At 42.6% G+C, this 19,971-nt stretch overlaps 1 protein-coding gene and 1 long non-coding RNA gene across 2 annotated transcripts in view; one reads left to right on the top strand and one right to left on the bottom strand.

The window, feature by feature from the left end:
• The window catches only part of SATB2 (SATB homeobox 2), a 198,797-nt gene extending 185,994 nt beyond the window's left edge, over positions 1–12,803 (bottom strand). Inside the window, exon 1 of the mRNA NM_001206070.1 lies at positions 12,635–12,803. Coding sequence (NP_001192999.1) covers positions 12,635–12,803 — 169 coding nt within the window. The remainder of the gene's footprint in view (positions 1–12,634) is intronic.
• A 1,934-nt stretch (positions 12,804–14,737) lies between these two features.
• On the top strand, positions 14,738–18,085 carry LOC112442950 (uncharacterized). Its single transcript, XR_003031169.2, has 2 exons — positions 14,738–14,826; positions 17,303–18,085. It is a non-coding gene; the product is annotated as an uncharacterized lncRNA (long non-coding RNA).
• Positions 18,086–19,971: the final 1,886 nt, after the last annotated feature.

Here is a 19,971-nt window from a genome sequence, read left to right on the forward strand (position 1 = left end):
AGAGTGGAGAGATTTTTATCAAATGAAAACCTGAAAAGGTAAAGTTTTTATAGTGAGAAATAAAAGGCTTTCTGCCTTACAAGAAAAAAATCCTGCTGCCCTATATCTATGTTTAGGGTTCAAATAGCAAAACATATACAGATATTTAATAAGTGTGTAAAGATTGTCACTGTGAAATGAATGCAAATTTCACAAAGCCAAGCTTAAACAGACAGGCAGCCATTACCATCCTTTCCCAACCACTAAAAGCCATTCTCATTCTTGTACCTAACAAATGCCTCCACTGAGATGTAATAGCAACCAGGTCCTTGAAATGGCTAACACTGGGAGGTAAAAAAGAAAAGAACAGGAGGGGAGAGCAAGAAAGCCAAAATCATACTGTGTATTCTGCAGTTCCCTAAGGGGACACTGAGCTCTCTAGATTGCAGTACATAGGATATTATTATTGTGACTGAAATGAAGTTAATAAAACCCAGCATACAGACTGGGGAAACTCAGGTCCCCACTGATGGAATACTTCCCACACAACGTATTTTAAGCATATATGTACCTGTGTAATTTACAGTAGTTACTTCAATAAGAAAAACAAAACAGAAAAAACTAGGATATTGTTTTTCATTTTATGATTCTAAGACATCTCTTTATAATTTACATCATTTCCCAAAGGCAATATTAAATTTGATATTATAAAACCAAAGAGACTATTTCAGCTCCTGAATGTAAATATACTGAAACTCTTAACCTCATTCTTGATGTTATCGAAAGGATATCACCCAATCATAGGAGGAATGTAATTCCATTTTTAACTATCTTTGAAAAGTGTCACAAAAGCCCAAAGTGATTTGTCTCCTGGAAAAAAAAAAGTCATAAACCTTTATCCTAAAGAAAATATATATGTTTCTACCTTTCTTAAAGCACAAAAACCCTGGGAGACCACTGCACTATTTTAGATTGGGGTTAATCCCAGATATGGAATATCCCAACTTCAAAAAGATTTCATTCTTTCTAGATTCCCTGAGTTCACAAGTTATTTAACTCAAGAACAATTTCTGAGCCACAACATGAAGCATATTAATGTAGTTTCTCCCTGTCCCTTGAGAGGCCACAATTTTAAAATAGTTCTCATCTCACAGGCTCAAAACAAACTACCAGAAAGACAAGTCAAAGGCTCTGTTTTGAAATCAGCCTTAAAGGAGAAAGGGGTTGTTTTGGAGGTTAATTCAGAGGTGCAGGTTTAGGTATAGGCTTGTGGGTACACTCCTCACTTGCCTGCCATACTGACAGAGACTATCTCAGCACCACCGCTATGCAGATCTGGATAAAGATGACAAAAGAAACTCTACCTAACAGGTTCCATGAAGATGGGTTCATTTCTTTACTTTGCTAGCAGGAGTAGGATCGACAACCAGATATGTTTTCAGAGAGCAAGCCTGTGTTTATTATATACATGAGAGGCTGGCTGTGAGAAAGACGACTTCACTGACTCACATCAAAGGAAGCAAAGAGCTGCATCTCAGAAGCCTTCCTGGCTTGAAAAGAACTGTCTCCCTCTAACTCGCTTTCAAGCTATACATCAATCTTCAATATAATTATGTTTGACAGAATATAAGCTCTCGGCAGTTAACTTGTTTACAATAAATGCTTAGTTTGGGTACACGGACTGTATTTCAGTCTTAGAAATATCAAACGCAAACCTACAACAGTCCCACTATCCGGCTGAGAATTATTTTGCTATAAATCTTTTTATTGGGGGGCTGAGGGAATTACTTTGCAGTTTGTTTTCCACTAACCACTTGGAACAGTGTAAAAAGAGGTACATTTATACTCTGACCCTGGGCTAATTGGAATTCTATACATTTTCACAGGAGAGCGTGCGGTATCAATCCTGAATATGAAGGTCGGCGCCTAGACAGTTTCACCATGGCGGCAAAAAAAACACGTGTGCAGCAAAATGGCTCTCACTAAGGGCACAGCATTCTCCTTCAGCTCTTTTTCTCCTCCAAGTCTCTTGGGAACTAACAACCATTTGTGACGGCATTGGCAGACTTTCAATAGTAAGCTCCAGTTGAGGGGTGAGGGGTGATAAGTTAGCCGTAAAAATGTGCTGAAGGCTCAAACTCACTATATGAATGGACCTGTAAATAGAGTAAGTCATGCTGAATGTTAACTGGAGATTCATCTGAGAAGAAAAAAGAAAATCAGGATCACCTTGTTCATTGTTATCAAGTGCCTTTACTTGAGTCTTAAATGAGTAATAACTTGCCTTTCAGTGAACAATTTGCTCCTCTTATACCCCCTAAATAACAAAGGATGTTCATTCCTCTAGTACCACATCTTCCAAGGCTACAGGACAAAATCTTATCTGAATGGACCCTGGTGAGCTGAAAGCTGGCAAAGCTTCAGGAGAACTCTGGTTTAGCCTCACTCTCCTCCATGAGCTACTTCCAGGCATGCATCCTCACTAGCATTCTGAACCCTTTCTCGTTTGCAGATCATGACAAACTAATCATCGCAGTTTCCTCTCTTGTTTCTTAATTTCACAAACACCTTGTTACCAGATTTCTATGATAACTCAACTTTAACATAGTATTCGTATAATATATTAAAGAGATCATTTTAAGAAACCTAGTTGAAGTTTACTTTCCAAAATAATACTGGGGAAATGTCATTCCTTTATTACTTAACAATGAGATCCCAACTTCTTTCCTTCTAGTCAATGTTATCATTTCAGGCAACATAGAGAATTTTTTAAGTCTTTCAGCTTCTAATAAAGAAGACACGTAAGTGATTTGTAAGTTTCAAGAGTCCTCAAATATATTTTTATAAAAAAAACTTGTCACATGACTTCAGTATGAGAGAAAGAAAGGAAAAATATTTTCTCTGAATTATCAACCTCACAGATCTTTTTTGTTAATATCAAAAGCACTAGTTTGCAACATGAACTAATGGAAAATTGTTAAATTCACCTAAAATAATCACTTCTTTTTTTGATTTAAATAAGCCCTTTTAAAACCTTGACTATTTAACTGCTATTTACTTAGGGGAGGGGAGACATGGAGAAGGTGACTGATGAAAAAAAAAACAGTTTTTTTTTTTTTTTTTATTGTACAACAAAAATTCCCTCCAAGGCAAAAAGACATTATGCCAAGTTCCACCCAGAATTAATGTTTAGGTTTAAATTATAAAGCCCAGAAAAAATGGAACCACTAATAGACCCTTAAAGCTCGTGGCATTCGTCAATGATGTTAGGTTATGTAAATGTTAAAACTGAAAAACCTTTTGCTGACAAAAGTATTTTAATGAAAGCACCATTAACTAGACTCTCTAAACTGAAATTTTTTAAAAAAGAAAAAAAAGAAGCTTTTTGAGCTGTATGACATAAATTCCAGTCTGAAAGGGATTATGCTTTGGACAGTTCTGGGATTATGAGACCTCCACCAGGAAGGGTTTACTGCCTATCTTATTCCTTTCATTTTGTTACTCTCAGAAAGGTTTTTAAAGATCGAACCCAAGAAAACTCTTAGCTACAAACCAAAGAAATAGTCTCCTCTAACTCTGTCAACTGAGTCCAACCTTGGGCTCCAGCTGCTCTGATGACCAACCTCATTTGTGGTTTTAGTATCCACACGACAGGGGTTAACTCCCCTGTTTGGGCTAACTCTACTGTCATCACCCAAGTTTCCAAGCACACGCAATTCTATGAACAGAGTAAGAAATACAGCCTACAGTGAAACAACAGTAGCCACCGATTTCAGCGGCTGCCAGTCAGCTCATTCCAAGTTGCTGAAAGCGCTGCCCTGGGGAATGAGGGCTCAGCAGTGTGAAGGATTATCGATTCAATGGTTCCAAAGATTGCAGACAGCAGCCAAAGCCTATGCATCTCAGAGGACAGTGTATATCACCTATGTGAATGTCAGGTGATACGTCTGTGTGGAAACTTGGGGTCCCCCCACAATGCCACAAATGCCAAGAAAAAATAAGGGTGTTCATTATTCATCTTCAACTCTCTCCCCCCATCTTGGCTGTTCTTCCATCAGCCAGAGGAGGAAGAGCAGCAGGCCCAGGGACCACACCTAACCCTTACTTTGCAGGGCTTTGTAACAAGAGAAACATTCATTACTGTTTACTTCCATTTACACAGGTGAAAAAGAGGGAGGGAGAGAGAAAGAGAGAAGGCAGTTACTCCTGCAGGTAGAATATAAGAAATTGTGATTCCCCATCTTCAACTGTGTATGAAGACAAACCAATGAGCACTTTCCATGTCTCCTGAGCAACTACACCCAGGAGCTCCTCTCGGAACTTCCCAGGGCATAGTGAGAACCAAACAGTCTCTCCCCAAAACAGAATTTAGCTAGTAAACACAGCAAAGTAAGTGAAAAGCACTTCAGTTTTTCTGCATCTTCTCCAAGACTAAAAATTGGTACATTGTATGACAGGTCCACCTCATTTTTCTTAATGATGTTTTTATTATTCTTTCACTCAATTAAAGCAGAAATGGATATTGCATCTTCTGACTGTATAATTGTTATTGTAATCTGTTTTCGATCACTGCTTGGGAAATGGGTCCAAAACAACATAAACTCTCCACTGCCTCAGAAAGCAAGTCATTTTCTTTTACTACGACACTTAAAGAGACATTTATCATGCTGCTCTGTTAGCATCTTTGGGTTATGAATAAAGAAAGTTCTTGTTCTGTTAACCAAAAATAATAATAATAATAATATTTTGAAAACATTGCTATTTTAAGAGTTTTGATATGAATGTATTTTCCTAGTAAGCTATCAGTTTTTCCTTTTCTTATATGCATATACAAATAACTGGAACAAGCACAATAAAAATAAACAATTTTAATATGGGGAATAATCAGGAAATTTGAAAATCAATCTTATCCAGTTATGAAAGAACAGATACACTCGCTTTCTAGCCAAATTGTTTTTAAGAAGTAAAAAATATTTTTAAAAGAAATAAGAAGATATCTGTGCTTAATATTATGAAATTAAAATTGTTTCTATGAAAGATGCAAATCACTTCTGTCAGATCTTAGTGCTCTGAAAAACAATTTCTCTAACCAGAGTCTCTATTAATTTTGTTCATATCTGTGCAAGTCTTCAATAAAACAAAGTCACAGAGCTACTGTGCACATTTCAATAACCATGCAACCATCAGTAAGCACCAAAAAGTTACTCTGGTGTGAAATGCACCCCTTTTCATATACAGTAGCTTGCAGCATTTCTCCTTAACTTTTTAAAAATCTTTTTTGTTATGTTATGCTATAGTTGAACAGCCCACTGTGCTAAGACCGAACTTCATTCCAGTGATAAGGCAACTAGTTAAGGGTAGAAACTAATCTGTCTTACACACTAGCAAGTAGTAATAATACTGAGAGCAATCAAAATTGAACTATACATCCCCCAGACAGTTTTATTATCCTAATGTGTCCTAAACACATATAAAGAACATTCCTAGTACAATATAGAAAGTGAAGTGAAGTCACTCAGTCGTGTCCGACTCTTTGCGACCCCATGGACTGTAGTACAATATAAGACTCTCATAATTTGCTCATAACTTTATTGCAAAGTTCAAATTCTGGAAATTTCTATTAAGGATTTTTTTTTCCATTTTAAGCATTTGTCAACTAATAACTATCATATTCACAAGCTTATTTTTAATATTTTTAAAGATATACACATCAATTAAGAATGGAAAAATATAACCAAAAACCTAATCATCATAATTATACATCTACAGCACATTTACTCTATATTAGGTCATTTTTAGCTGGTTAATTATAAATCTGAAATAATTAAAAACTGCAAATGAGAAGCAAAAGTTGCAGAAACAATTTCTGATGTAGCCTTTCACTGCCTCTTAGTTATACTGATTTCACCACAATTTTTAAATCATTTGCTATCAAACAGCACAATAACTGTGTCAATTGAAAACAAAAAAAAAAATTATATGTATAGATGGAGTCCCATGACTTTGAAAACTCCATCACAGATCATTTTTACATAAATACTTTGTAACATAAAGTCCTTGTGGGGCTTGTTTCATGTAAAAGAAGAAAATAAATGTTTGGTTGATCACTGAATTCAGAAATATAGAAAATAACACACTATAGAGGCCACATCTATACTTTTTTGGAAATGTGTGAGTCCTTAACTGGCTTTTGTTTTAACTCATACTTCACTTCCACTCAGGGGCGGTCTACTTTGACTTTGAAGCATCTATCACATTACCCGTAAGTAGTAGGATAATGAATCCTTTGTATATAAAAATCCATTTTTAACACATAGACATTTCCAAACCTCTACTGCACTTTAAAATAAAAGGAATCCACGGCTCTCCATATTGACATCCTAAATTAATGCTGGAGAGCAGTGGTGATTGGAAGTGAGAAAGCTCCAGTACAATCAAAGTCAGCAGAAGGAAACCATTCATTTTTAAGTCATTATAAAGAAAACAAAAGGCAAACTCTCTTCTTCATTTTTGAGCTAAACATAAAGGTCTCCTACTTGAAACCATTTTCAGTTCTTTCCCTCTTTCTTTTCTTTTCTCTCTTTCTCTCTCCCCACCCTCCTTCCTTTCTTTCTTTCCTTTTTTCCAAAAAATAATGAGTTAAAATGTATGGGTTAGATCCAACATTTCACTGCTGTTCTTATTCTTGGGGAGTTGGGGGGGAGGGGGAACTTGCTGCCAAAGCTTCAGAAAAGAGAGTTTGGGCTGCTAATTTTCCGTTCACAAAATCTAAATTCCCGTTATGCATCTCACACAACTCATGAAATAATATGAAACAGTATTATATCACTGCAAATTGAGACATTTTTATCAAAATAAAGAGTGATGATGCCAACATTTCATTTGTCATTTCCCACTTGTCACTTTTCACTGACAAACTGTTACACATACAACTTTTGTCAAATGCTCCATCCTTAAATACGTTCCAAAATGCCATTGTATCTCAGCATTCATGTAAGGAAGATAGTAAAACTACTCTGTGACCACACATTAGTTATGCAAGTTTTTTAAAAAGCCTACTTATTAGATAAAAGTATAAATAACTTTTTATTTATTTACATGCTATGTCAGATAAAGTTTGGCTTCCTGAAATAAAGCAAACTACGTACATACTTTTTGCATGTATACATATGGCTGAGTCCCTTCACTGTTCACCTGAAACTATCACAACATTGTTAATCGGCTACACTCCAATACAAAATAACAAGTTAAATAAAAAACTATGTACATATTTTTTTTGCACCTAATATGAGATTACTAGTTATAAGAAACTTTTTTAATGATGAGAAATTGTCATTATTATCTCAATAGAAACTTAAAAACCCTTAAAAGACCAAAGAAAATAATTTGAAATTCATCTAACTCTGTCAATTTGTGTTTTTTTTATATATCATATTAACTGTCTCTGCACTAAATCATAAAAAAGAAAAAAAAAAAGAGTTTTAAATTATCAAAGTAGTACCACCAAGTTTGACTGCTTACCAGATTTGCCTTGTCAGATACACCAAATAATTACTATGTCTTGCCTGGAATAAAACTGATTTCCACATTTTAAAAATAACTCAAAATTAATTTTCTTAGATGTTTAATAAATTATAATTAGTCTGTTTCCTTCCCTACAGATAGGTAGGCAAAATATATACATACATTCACACAAGGGGAGAAGAATTAACACAGGATATGTAGTATGTACAGACTGATACTCAGTCACAACCCCCTGGAGAAAGAGGATATTACCTATTGTCCGCAGGGGTTAAAAAACAGATGCTTTAAGGGATATCTATGCAGTTTCAATACACACACATACACATATTTCATTCAGATGATCTTGAATATATAATGGTCAGTGGGTTTCTACTAATGGAATATAAGGCTTCCAAAACTACTCGAAACATCAAATTATGCTCAGGACTTTGAGGGGCGGATACCCTATGTTCTGTTTAATGTGTATGTTTCATTGCATATATTTTTTTTTAACCAAGTATATCTTTATTTTAATAACAGCCCAAGGACAGAAAACACTTTAGAGAGGGCTATTTTTCTACCTCAGCAAAACTACAGAGGACATACAAGACTGTTGGATGACCCCAAAGCCTAAGTTCATTCTATTTAGAAGAACTTAAACCCTTAAAAAAAAAAAAAAAAAAGGAATAGAAGAGGGAAATACAATCTTTTCACTTTAAAGTAATAACATGAGTCTTCCCCACAAGCATAATGGTGTTGTACACCCTTAGTTACAAAGAATTTAATGAGTTTTCTCCATTTTGCCTATGTTGACAATCTGTTTCAAATTTCTAAGTATTTTATACATGTCTATAAGTCGGTATCTATACTCTTTCGTATCTGCACTCCTTTCAAAATGTAAAATGTCTCTCTATAAGTGCTCCTATGGTGGCTACACCTGACTTGAAGTGCATTTCTTTTAATCGAAAAGGAAATGTTCCACATGCAGATAATTAACACTGTAGACAGTGTTCAGCTCTAAATGAGGCCCTGCCCCACAATCATGATCACATTTGCTTCCCAATTTGAGTACATCAGCATGTATTGCATAATGATATTTTCCCCCTTCCAACAAGACAGTTGTGTTCTTAAAAGGGCTAACCGGTAGCAAGAAGAAAAGGTCTACTTGGGGTCCAAGAGTTATAACTTCAATAGACAATTCTTCACCAAAATTAAATGGTTGTTTTAAAAACTAATTTTTCCCCCCCAAAGCTAATTTTTTTTCAAAAAAAAAAAAAAAAAGCAAGATATTCCTAGTGTTTAAACATTTTCCTTTGAACTCTAGAACATTTAACACCAAAACAAAACAAAAAAATCATCAAAATTCAAAGGAAAATGGAAAATATCAAAAAGATTTCTGATGTTTAATGCCTCCTATCAGCAAATACACCATCTGGTATACTCTAGCACTGTTCATTCAGTTTAAATAAAGCTGTCTGAAAGTTCTTCTTTAAGCCAAACATTAAAAAATGAAAATGCTTGTGTTAACAATGAATGAAGCACAGTAATTTATTGCTATTAAGGCACAACTGGCCAGCGCCTTTCAGCAGTCCAGGAGGAAAGCAGAATGCCTTGCTTCCTCGGGAAACTTGATTGGCATCACTTTCATTTTATGCTGTAGGTTTCGTGGCTGAAGCATTGCATACAGCTGAACATTTTAGGTACTTATGCTAATGGTGGTAAAGGATCATCTGATTCTTATATTCATCATCCTTAATAATCTTTTCTTTTTCTAAGTCTTCAAATAGATCTGTAAGTTTTAATCAACAATTTCACGAATATAAATTTCCCCACCATTAATCACCCTTTTTCAAAATCCTTATGGAGTGAATTACTAGCTGAGAGGGGACGCCAATTCTAGTAAGTGAATGTTACCCAGCAGGGATATAAAGCTGTCAACACCGTGGTGCTCTTGCTTGCTCTAAACTCTCTCCCAGCCTTCATATGTTTTTTAAAGAGATATTAGCCTTTTTTTTCCTAAGGACCTTCTATAAAAGCTGACTGTCATATATATCTGAGCACTTATATTTTATTACATACACGCTTTAAAACATACTGCTTAGATAAGAGCAAATACAGCCTAGAAAGTGTTAGAAATACAAAGCAAAATAGATCTACTTTCTTATAGTCTTCTAAAGCTAACCACACTGTAAACAACACACTTCTAAGTCCCCCTATTAAAACAGAATCCTGTGATAGTCTTTCTACCACCTCATCCAGTCAAATCCAGACACTAAAATGATCTCTCTTTTGGAAAAAAAAAAAAAATTTAGTTCTCATCAAAAAATACAGCAAACTCTCTCTCCCTCTAGAAAAGTAGTGACAGCAACAGAATTTATTATGGCAACCAACGCATTCAGAAACATTTATTTACCTATTTATCAGAAGCAGTAAGATAAACTGCCATTTTATTGAGTAGCCAATTAACTTAATGATTTCCCCTATTTTTAGGGGGAGACTATTTAAGAAAGAGAATCACTAAAGATTAACTAACACATCTTCCCAAATTTTGAGCTCTGTTTTATTATTATTATTGTTATTTATTATTACAGCCATCTTTACAACATTGACAAGACTGCAGTATATCTGAAAATGGTAATAAATGATGCAGAGCTATAAATATTTTTGTAGTTGTCTAGGGTTATTATATTGCTTCATAAAGAATATTTAAACAAGAAGAGGTAGGATAATAGAAATATAATCTACTTTATATATACTCTATGTTCCCCCGCAATCATTTCAATTATAAAAGAACTACTAAATAGAAATATTATCTTAAATATTTTTAAAATTTAGAATGTGCATTTTTAAAAACACTTTGCTTTTCTCCAATCTATATACATGATTAAAAGTTATAATGAAGTAAAATTATGTATCTCAATGTACTTTTGGAAACTATCCATATATAAACTTAAACCCACAAAATAATCATTAACATTCAATAAGAAAACTTTGCACTATTGAAATGTTATGTTCTAAGTTGTTATATTTTAAAACTTCCTAAATGAAAATTTTTCCAATCTATTATGTTCTACAGAGTAAAATCTTTAAAAAAAAAATCTTTAAAAATCCACTCTATGTAAACTATTTTATCCACTTTACTATTACATATCATAAACGGTACTTATTGAGACAAAATAATGTCATTTTTATTTTCAATTTGGGAAGCAGCAGAGATCTTTGATATTACTAAATTAAGTTAAAGCTCAGAAAAAGTGACTAAACCAGCTTATTGAAACAAATTTATTACTTCTCACCAAGGCTTCATATTTGTCTCTATCAAATTTGTAGTAAGTGGTCAAATGTGAATTATCACCTACAAAAATATGAAAAGTAACTGTTATTTTACACTGAAGGTATCCCTGGTCAACAAAATCAAGTAGTTTCTTTCACAGTTCAGTAAGATATAGGAAGGAAAGAAAAACTTGCTTTAGGAAAGTACAATTGTTAATCATTACATTCTAAAATGTTTAGAGACTTCTTTCAATTTAGGGAGTTTAGAAAGAAACCAAAATTTCAGCCCAGGCTTTTTGGGGTTTTTTCCCTTATGCATAAGGCCACTTTGAGAACACATCCTCTCCAAGGATTTCCAAAAGCTTTTCAACCCAACATCACTAGCACTTATCATGTCATCTCACCTTTGGTCCCACCATGTTCACTATATATTTTTCTTTCTTGTATGCATATACTAAAAAATGGTATCAGAAGTCCGAAGTTATTCTTTCAGTCTCAAGACAGCACATTAATAAACACTATTTCTAAAAAGTGAGTCACAAAACTACGAAGTTTTCTTTTGCTTCAAGTCCCTAAATGAAAGATACATAAGCCCACAATCTATAGCCAAATAATTTTATTAAAGCTTTAAAAATTGAGCAAATGAGTACTTTGCAAGGGAGATGATTAATATAAGGAACTAAAGCAAACCATCCTGAATGCCTACAAGAAATAGTAATAATAAAATAAGTAAAACCAAAAGCCTGTTCTTTTATAAATTGTCCATTGTCTGTTTATAAAATTTCTTTAAAAGGGACTGGATATTTCGAATTAAGTCTTTACTTGGAAATACACACAATGGCTATTTAGAGCAGGAGAACTTATCACTAACTTTCCCTAGGGTTTTGTTTCATTTCAGGCAGGCTAATGAAAGAGTAACATTAAATAGGCTAATACTGAAAATATTAGGGGGGAAAAAACTTTTAGAAGCAAAAAATTTTTAATTAGTAATTTATGTCAAACACACAAAAAAAACTGCATGCCATGTAGAACTGTGTATTTACATGTATAAAACAACTAAGGAAATGTCCTATAAACCTCAAAATATTTTAATAGTGTTTAAATTTCTTTCATATCTTTACTTCATAAAATTACTTTCCCTAACCACTTTAAAAGAAAGTGGTTGTTTAAGTAGTAAACACTGCAAAAGATTTTAAGTAATATTAAGTTCTTGGAAAGAAAAACAGCATGTAGCCAATAAGATCACTATACCATTTTTACCTGTTGTGCTATATAATTCCGTAACAAAGTTACAAATGCATATAAACTTTATTTTTTAAAAACGGTAGCATTAAAGTCTCTAAAGGCCTGACAGATTCGCAGGGATTCTTTATTTCCCACTTGAAATAAAGTGGCTGGAAATACTCCCTGTTGTTAATCATTTGTCTCTAAGTACTGTCCTAACTAATAAAGTAACATCAACACCCTTGCTCCTGGTCTAACCTGAGCATTCAAGATTAGTCCATAAAAGCGATCGCACCTAAACTCCATCCCTACAACAGACACTCTTGAGGCAAAGCAAAAGAGTTAGATCACTAAAAAGCTCTCTAGGAAAATCTAGAAACAGTTAGCTGGCTGTGACATAAACCTGCCAACACCTCAGCACATAGTGGCAAAGTGCCCAAAAAATGCCACCCTCCGGGTAAACCACTTTCTTGTTTTAACTCGAGATGAAGCTACCAGTTGCAGAAGAGAGGCGACGGGGGCATTATTTGGCAACCTGGAACTCACTTCCTGTAACCCTACACCGCGACAGCGCCTAATCAACCTGAACCCTGACACCCGGGCCTTGATCGCCCCGGCCGCGGGCTGCGCGCGCCTCCCCGCTCCGGGCTGTTACCTCCCACGGCCTTGGCCACGGCGCCGTTGGGCCTCCCGCGGGCTCCCATGGGGCTGCCGTTCTGCTCCAGCCGGGCCACCTTCGCAGAGGGAGGACCCTTGACGTCCGGACTGCCGCTCCGCCGGTCGGGGCTGTCCCGCAGACACGGGCTCTCGCTCCGCCGCTCCATGCTGCTCCGACTTGGAGACAAAGTTCCCACCGGCAGGTCGCAATAAAACGCGCAGGGACCTAAGGAGGGGGCGGGGGGGAAAGGGGAGGGAAAGAAAAAAAAGAGGGAAAACCGCTCACACACGTGATAGACGTTTAGGCCAGTGGGGCAGCGCGCCGCACCAAAGCCACCCAAACTTCCTCCCACGCTGCCCGAGGGGCCCGAACATCGGTTGGCCGGGGAAACCGGACCCAACCTGACACTCGGTGGCCCACAGCAAACCCAAAACTTGGGTTGCCGCGACCCTGCTGCTCCCCAGAAGTTAGCTCTCGGTCACGAAGTCCAGCCCCTCGCCCAGGGGCGCCCAGAAGTGATCCATTCATTGGGACAGGATTGGCATGACCCGTTCTCGGGTGCGACGGCCTTGCTGTCGGAGGGAGGAGGGGTCAGGGTTGCGGAAGAAATGAACTTCATAAAAAGACATCGCACGCACTCAAGGAGGGGTTGGGGTGCACACAAGTCCATAAGAAAACAAATTAACCACACGATGAAGGCGCTCTGAATCGCCCGGCAGTAGGCAAAGGCCTGGCAAAAAGACCCTTGAATCCCTGCTGTTTATCTTTCCCGAGCATGTCTTGGGACACACACACACACTTTGCACAAAATCAACCCTAATTCCACATTAATAAGCATTCCAAAACACTTGGAGATATTGATCAGAGTAATCTTCTGAATAACCTTCACCTCAAGGGCGGGGGCTACAGTCATTATTATTTTGGAACGTTATCTTCATCCGATCCTGAGTTTTGTTTTCAAAAGCTCTTCAGGATAAAATACAAAATTAAAAAGCAGTTGAATTATTAGGTGCGTGAGGGAGCAGCCTTCATCAACCCCAATTTTTAAATCTCCCAAAGTTTTCTTCTGGGTCGCTTGGCTGGCAGCGCGCTCCTCACAGAGCCCGCAGATCTCCGCACCCCTGGATTTTTGAGAGGGTGGAGACGCAGGAGGAAACACCTGATGAAAAGGCACTCACATTGTCACTGACATCCCGGAGAAGCTGGAACCCGGCGCAACAAAGTGCGCTGGGAATCCTCGCGGGCGCTCAGGTTGTGAGAGAAGCCGCGTCGCCACGGCTCGAGGAGACAAGGTGGGGGTGGCGAAGGGGAGGTGAGAGGAGGGATGCGAGAGATGCGGAGGCTGAGCTCGAGGGCTGAGGGCGAAGGCTGCGCCCGCACTCCCTCCGCTGCGCTGTCCGAGAGAGCGAGAGCCGCGGGGAGGGAACCTAGCCGGACCCGGGGCTTCCCCGGACTCCCGAGTTTGGCGCGGGCGCCTTCGCCCTGAGTACTTACTGCTCACAGTCTGTCTGTAACTTGGCTGGCTGGGGCTCTGTCCATGGAGCAAAAGTAGAGAATCCAGGGTGGAAAGTTTCTGGTGATATGCTTTGCAGTGTTCTCCTAGTCTTCCTTTCTCTTTACTCTTTTCCCTTTCCTCTTTCCCAGGTCCAAACGTTTAAGGTCCTGGGTCACGGTGTCTTCTTAGTGCGGCGATGATGGTTGTTATGATGATGATGATGATGGGGGGGTTGGGTGGGGGGAAGAGGGAGGAGGAGTAGAGGGAAAGGAGGGCTCCTCTAAAGGGGCACCCGAGCGAGCGCGGGAGGAGGCGACGGAGGAGGGGAGAAGAGAGAAGGAGGCTGAAAAAGCCTTTTCACACCTTCGGGAAGGAGACCCTTTCTGGAAAGAAAGGGATGAGAACTGGGAGGCGGAGGAGGCGGGTCGGGGCTGCAGCTTCGCGGGGCCGCTAGCTCGCGAGGAGGCGCGGCCGAAGAAGCCGGTAGGGCCGGTGCCACTGAGAATCGAGAAGGCGCAGGGACCTGGGACCGCGCGCGGGAGCAAAAGCGGCGGCCGCCGCAGCTGTCACCTCCAGCCTCTCCCCTCTCGGCCGGCGCCGCCGCCAGCAGCCGGAGCCGGACTCACTGACGAGCCGCAGAGGGAGACACAGTGAGAGGGAGATGATTATTAGTTGCGTTGAGTCATCAGGCAAAGTGAGTCCTTTTGGGTTGTCCTCGGTTTCCGATTTCTCCCCCTCCCCCTTTCCGTCCCCAGATCTAGCGCCTTCAAAATAATAATTTGGGGTGGGGGTAGGGGAAGTCTCTGGGTTATTTCGGGATGGGGGTTGGGGGGGAGAGATCTAAACCCGAGCCAGACTGGTCCAACGCATTGAAGGAAAGTGGGGGGCGGGGAGGAGGGCCGGGGAGGTTGCGGGGGGAGGGGGGCCCCGCCTGGCAGGAAATTAAACATCAATCAATCAATCGCTGTGAGCCAGGCGACCCAACAGCAGCGGGGCTGCAGAGGAGGCTGAGGGACTGAAGAGGGGAGGGTGGAGAGCTGGGAGGAGGGAGAAGAAGGAAGAGAGAGAGAGTCGGCGGTGGGAGAGCCGTGTGGCGAGGACCGCGCGCGCGCGCGCGAGGCGGCGGAGGACCGATGGCAGGGAACCGAGTGCCGCGCGAGGCGGTGGCCGCGGCTGGTGGGTGGGTGCGCCCGGGTGAAGGCGGGCGCTGCGGCCCGGGGTCTCTTCTTCCTCCTCCTCCTCCTCCTCGTGGCGGGTCCAGGGCGCGGCCGCCTCGCCCAGCCCAGAGGCGCACTAGTCCCAGCGCGGAGGCTGCGGCGGCGACGAGACTAGCACTGGTTGCCTGGTCTCCCGGCGAAGGCACAGACCCACGCGCAGGAGGCAACCGCGGCTGCCTCGGCTCCGGGTTCTACTAACTACGCGGAGTACTTTCGACTTTGGAGATAGGAGGGCTATCGCCTCCCCCACCCACCGCCTCCGCCCACCACCCACCGCCTCCGCCCCTCCGAACAACTTTTCCCGGTGCCTGGGAGCTCCCCCTCAGCGCGGAGCCAGCCGTCCGGGCCCGCCGCGCCGCCGCACGCGCGGGGAAGGCCGCCTCTCGCTCAGAGCTGGCACGGCCGTGGGTCCAGAACAATAGCCCGGGTGTCCCGAATGGCAGGCGCACCGGCACTGCCCGCCGGGCTGCGGGTGGCACAGGGAAGAGGGCTGCAGGGGGTGCGCGGGGCGGGGGTCATCCCTGGATGACGTCCCTGGACCTCTCGCAGCGCCGGCGACATGTCGAGCAGCGCAGCCGGGGCCGCCTGCAGGCCGTGACGCGGTGGCAGCGAGGGCGGTGGGGCTGCCAGTCTTCTGGCTGTTGGGCTGGGACTCCTGGGACCCCAAGCCGCTCGGGCCCTAGGCTGTGAGCGCAGCCCTAGAGCTGTGCGGCGAGGACCTGGCCTCCCCACCCCGGGGGAGGCCGTGCGGGGGCGTCCCCAGCAGGTCTCGCGAAAGCGTAACTGAGCCACAAACTTTTGCGGACTCCCGCGGCCGCAGTCGCCCATAGCCCGGCTCTGGCCGCGGTGTTCATTTAAGGTGGCGCCGGCAGTGGCTGAGCAGGCCGGTGTCTGGCCGCGCTTTTGTCCCTAAGATCACTCTTGGACGCGGAACCTCCTTAAAGAAAGCACGTGGGCAGAAGCCGCGGCCCCCGCGAGACACTGGGGGCTCCGGGTTACACTCGCGGTCCCGACCTGCGGCGGGAAAATGTGGACGCGTCCCCTCCCGTCTTGAGGCCACTGAAGCCTCCTGAGGTGGCGGTACCTCTTGTCCTCCCGCACACCTTGGTTCTCCTTCCTAACCCTGGGGACCCCAAGACCTCCCCCCACATCTCGTCGCCTGAGTCGCCGGTCCCCCTTAAGAAGCGCTGACTCTACGGCGGCGCCAGAGGGCCAAACTATATTCGTTTTCGGGAAACGCGCTCGGGGGGCTGTTAATGGAAATTTTGGTCGGGTGTACCCGCAGCGGGAAGCCGCTTCAACCTGGGGTACCCAGAGCTAGGTCGCCGTCCACTCTCCTCACCCAACCGGCGCGCGGTATGCACCCAGCCTCCCCTCAAAAACAGGGAACGGGAAGGTGGGAGAGACTGGAAAAGAAAGGGTCCCAGAAGTGAAACCTGCCCCCGGCCTAAGTCTCAGAGCCCAGAATCCGGAGGACCCTGCACCCAGTCGCCGCCCACCGAGTTCCAAAGGAGCCCGAGGCGACCCCGGAGGCGGTCGGAGCCGGGCGAAGAAAGGAAGCGAGATGGATAGTAAACCTTTGGGGGGCCACCGGGAGTTTTAGGCTGCGTTTTCTTTTCCCGGTTTCCTACCCCCTCCAAACCTCATCCCCCTCCCACCTCCCTAAAAGAAAGGGTTCGAGAAATCGCACAGTTCGGAACAAAGTGCTCAAGCAAACCAACTCGTGGTGGTAGGTTTGGGGCTACAAAGAAACAAAACTGTAAGTTCGATCGACAAACTTTTTTAAAAATCTGTACTATCAAGTCAGAATGGGAAGGGGGTGTTGCAAAAACCAGCTACTACCACTGTCAAAGTTTAAGCCCGTTTTCAAAATGGGGAAAGGCGCATTTCTTATTAATACCTTAACAACGATAATAATGCTGTTTCTTTCCTTACCTTGGTGTTGAACTGCAGAATCCTCCTCCGGATCAATGTCCAAGAACTTAGAAGAATTGGTGATATTAGGACTTCAGTACTTCTGGAAAAAAATGCAAATCGTTTAGCCAGGATCTTTCCTGTCTGATTCGTCACTATTATTATATCTGATGATGCGAATGGTTGGAGCGATTCAATCTTAAGTCATTAATGAGCTATTTTATAAACACTACTGTCCGAAGATCTTCATTTACATTTTGCGAAGGATCACTTCGCACAGGCTTATGTCAACAGCGTGATTATGGGGACTTCAGTTACACTCTTATGAACAACACAGCTGTATTGTTGATCGGTTAATATTTTATAAAGTGTAAATATTTTATTATGTTTTGAAAGGAACTATTGATTCTAAATTATTAAACCCCTGAGAAGGGCAATTTAAATAAAGTTTACAATTAAGTACAATTAAATGTACATTGTGGCTAGTTTGTTTTCAGATTCTATACTCTTTTAAACTCATTGATTTTTTCTTTGTTAGAGTTTACTCTTGACCATTTTTAATAATGAAGAAAGTTATCATTTTGGGCAAAAGAATTTTTAAAAAATTTAATTGCATTTAACATAGAAGGAAATGTCAAATACTATGAGTTATAACCAGAAATGTATTTTGAATGCTTGGAGATGGGTGTTTAGATTTTACAAATTTCTTTCCATTTAAAAGGGAAGAATTCTAGGGAATTTTGTGATATATGCCCGGAATGGGTCCCCCCCCCACCCCACTTGAGTTTTGTCCTTAATAAAGGCCTTTTCTGTTTCAAATTACATGAGCTTTTTACTGCACAACTTTTGTATTGACTTTATTTCAACTGAAGTAAGCGATTCTTTCCAGCATGTTTAATTTTGACAATAAGAAATTTTAAATAACGTTTTTACCTTTTGCTAGGATATTCTACTTTTAAAACAGTAAATAAATTATGATTCAAAAGTTTTGTTTGGTTTTGTTTTATATTCCTCAAGTGGTTTATTTCCAGTTTTAAAACAAAATCACACTTAAGAAAAGAATTGGTTTTAATTACTATTTTCAAAAAATAATTTGATCCCAAATGCATTTTTGCGCATTACAGAATGGCTTGCTCCAGTGCTCAAAGCATTAAGTTCACACTGAGGGACATTTTTATCCCTCAGATTGCTTCTCACTGACGTTTTCGTAGGGAATCTACTCAGATTTTTTCCCCCCTTCTTCCCCCACTCCCAATTTTTTTCATATGTCATCTAGTCAAAGGTCGTCTGTCTTTCATAATCACACTGAGATTTGTTATTTTAAAAATCAACGGGTCTTTATACGCTGGACTTAAGTATGTATGTTTTTTCTCATTTCCATGTTCTCCCTCTCCCTCTCTATCTTTTGCCAGGCCTTTCTTCTCCTTTCTTTTATGGCCTGCACTTTTAATGACAACATTTCGTGATTTCTTGATTTCCGAGGGTTCTGCTGTGCTAGCCCTCCGCTCTGGCCAACCTTCCTTCCCTAGTGCCCGCGCGGGAAAGACTAGGCCCGACTGCCCGAGCGCAGGGTGCCGGTGCCGGGCGTGGGATTCTAGCTCGCGGTCGGGCGCCGTGGCCCCAACCATCATCCAGCATCCATCACTAGGCTGCCAGGATTTCAGGTCTGGTCACCCTAGCAAAGAAGCCCTTCCCCGCGGTGCGCCACATCTTAGAGAACACGGGAAAACTGTGCCGCGTTCTCCTTCCACTCCCGAAAGCACAGGGGGTAAATTCTATGGAAATGGCCATCGTCAACTGCCTTCGACGGCTCCTAGGAACCCACGCGGGCCTGCCTCTCCCCCACCCCCACCCCCCTCCAGCCCGGGGCTTGCTCTGCTGGGGGCGAGAGGAGGCGGGAGGGAATCGTTCCTTTCACGTGAAGCCCACAACAGCTCTAAAGTCAGTTTCCGTCGCGGACTGTCCGAGGAGAGTTGGGCGACCAACATTTTCGCAGACTGAATTAACTGCGCGGGGCTGGGACTGAAAACTGGAAGCGCCGAGGGGATAAGGGCCCCTGGGGCCAGAAAGCTCCACAGGGAACGCGCCTAGAAGGACCGATCGACCGGGGTGGGCTCCTGCCCTTTCTAGGCTGCCCCCGAGGCGTCTGGGGACTGGCCGGAGCGCAGGGGCGGGGGACACTTACTTCGTTATCCGCAAGCCTTGCTCGTTGGCATCAGAGCCGGACAAATCCCAAACCCGCGCCAGGCAAAGATAAATCCCTCCTGGCTCCCGCAGCGGCTCCAGGGGCCTGGGAGGGGCGGAGCGGTGAGGCGGACGTCGGGCCGCCCAAGGCAGGGGCAGTGGACGTGTGCTCCTAGCCTCACCTGAACAAGCCCCTGAGGCCTACACTGCGAGATGCGTGCCAGGGACACGGCTGATGGGGGAAAGTTGGTGGGCTACCAGTGCGCGTTAGACGGTGAGCGGCGGGACACCCAAGATGCCAGAGGGTCTGGGCGGACGGTGGGGGGGGGGTGGGGTGGGGGTGGGGGGGTTCTGGGGAATAAACAGTGCAGAAGTCCCGAGGGCGGGAGGGGACGCGCGAGGCTTGGAACTGCTTCGGGAGAAGACGCGGAACTTTCGGCACCGGGGTCGCAAATGGAACGGAGGGGCGAGGGCGCCGGGGGGGTGGGGGTAGGAGCGCCGACTGCCCTAAGCAAGGAAAACTA

This window comes from Bos taurus, chromosome 2 (genome assembly GCF_002263795.3).
Source record: "Bos taurus isolate L1 Dominette 01449 registration number 42190680 breed Hereford chromosome 2, ARS-UCD2.0, whole genome shotgun sequence".
NCBI lineage: Eukaryota > Metazoa > Chordata > Mammalia > Artiodactyla > Bovidae > Bos > Bos taurus.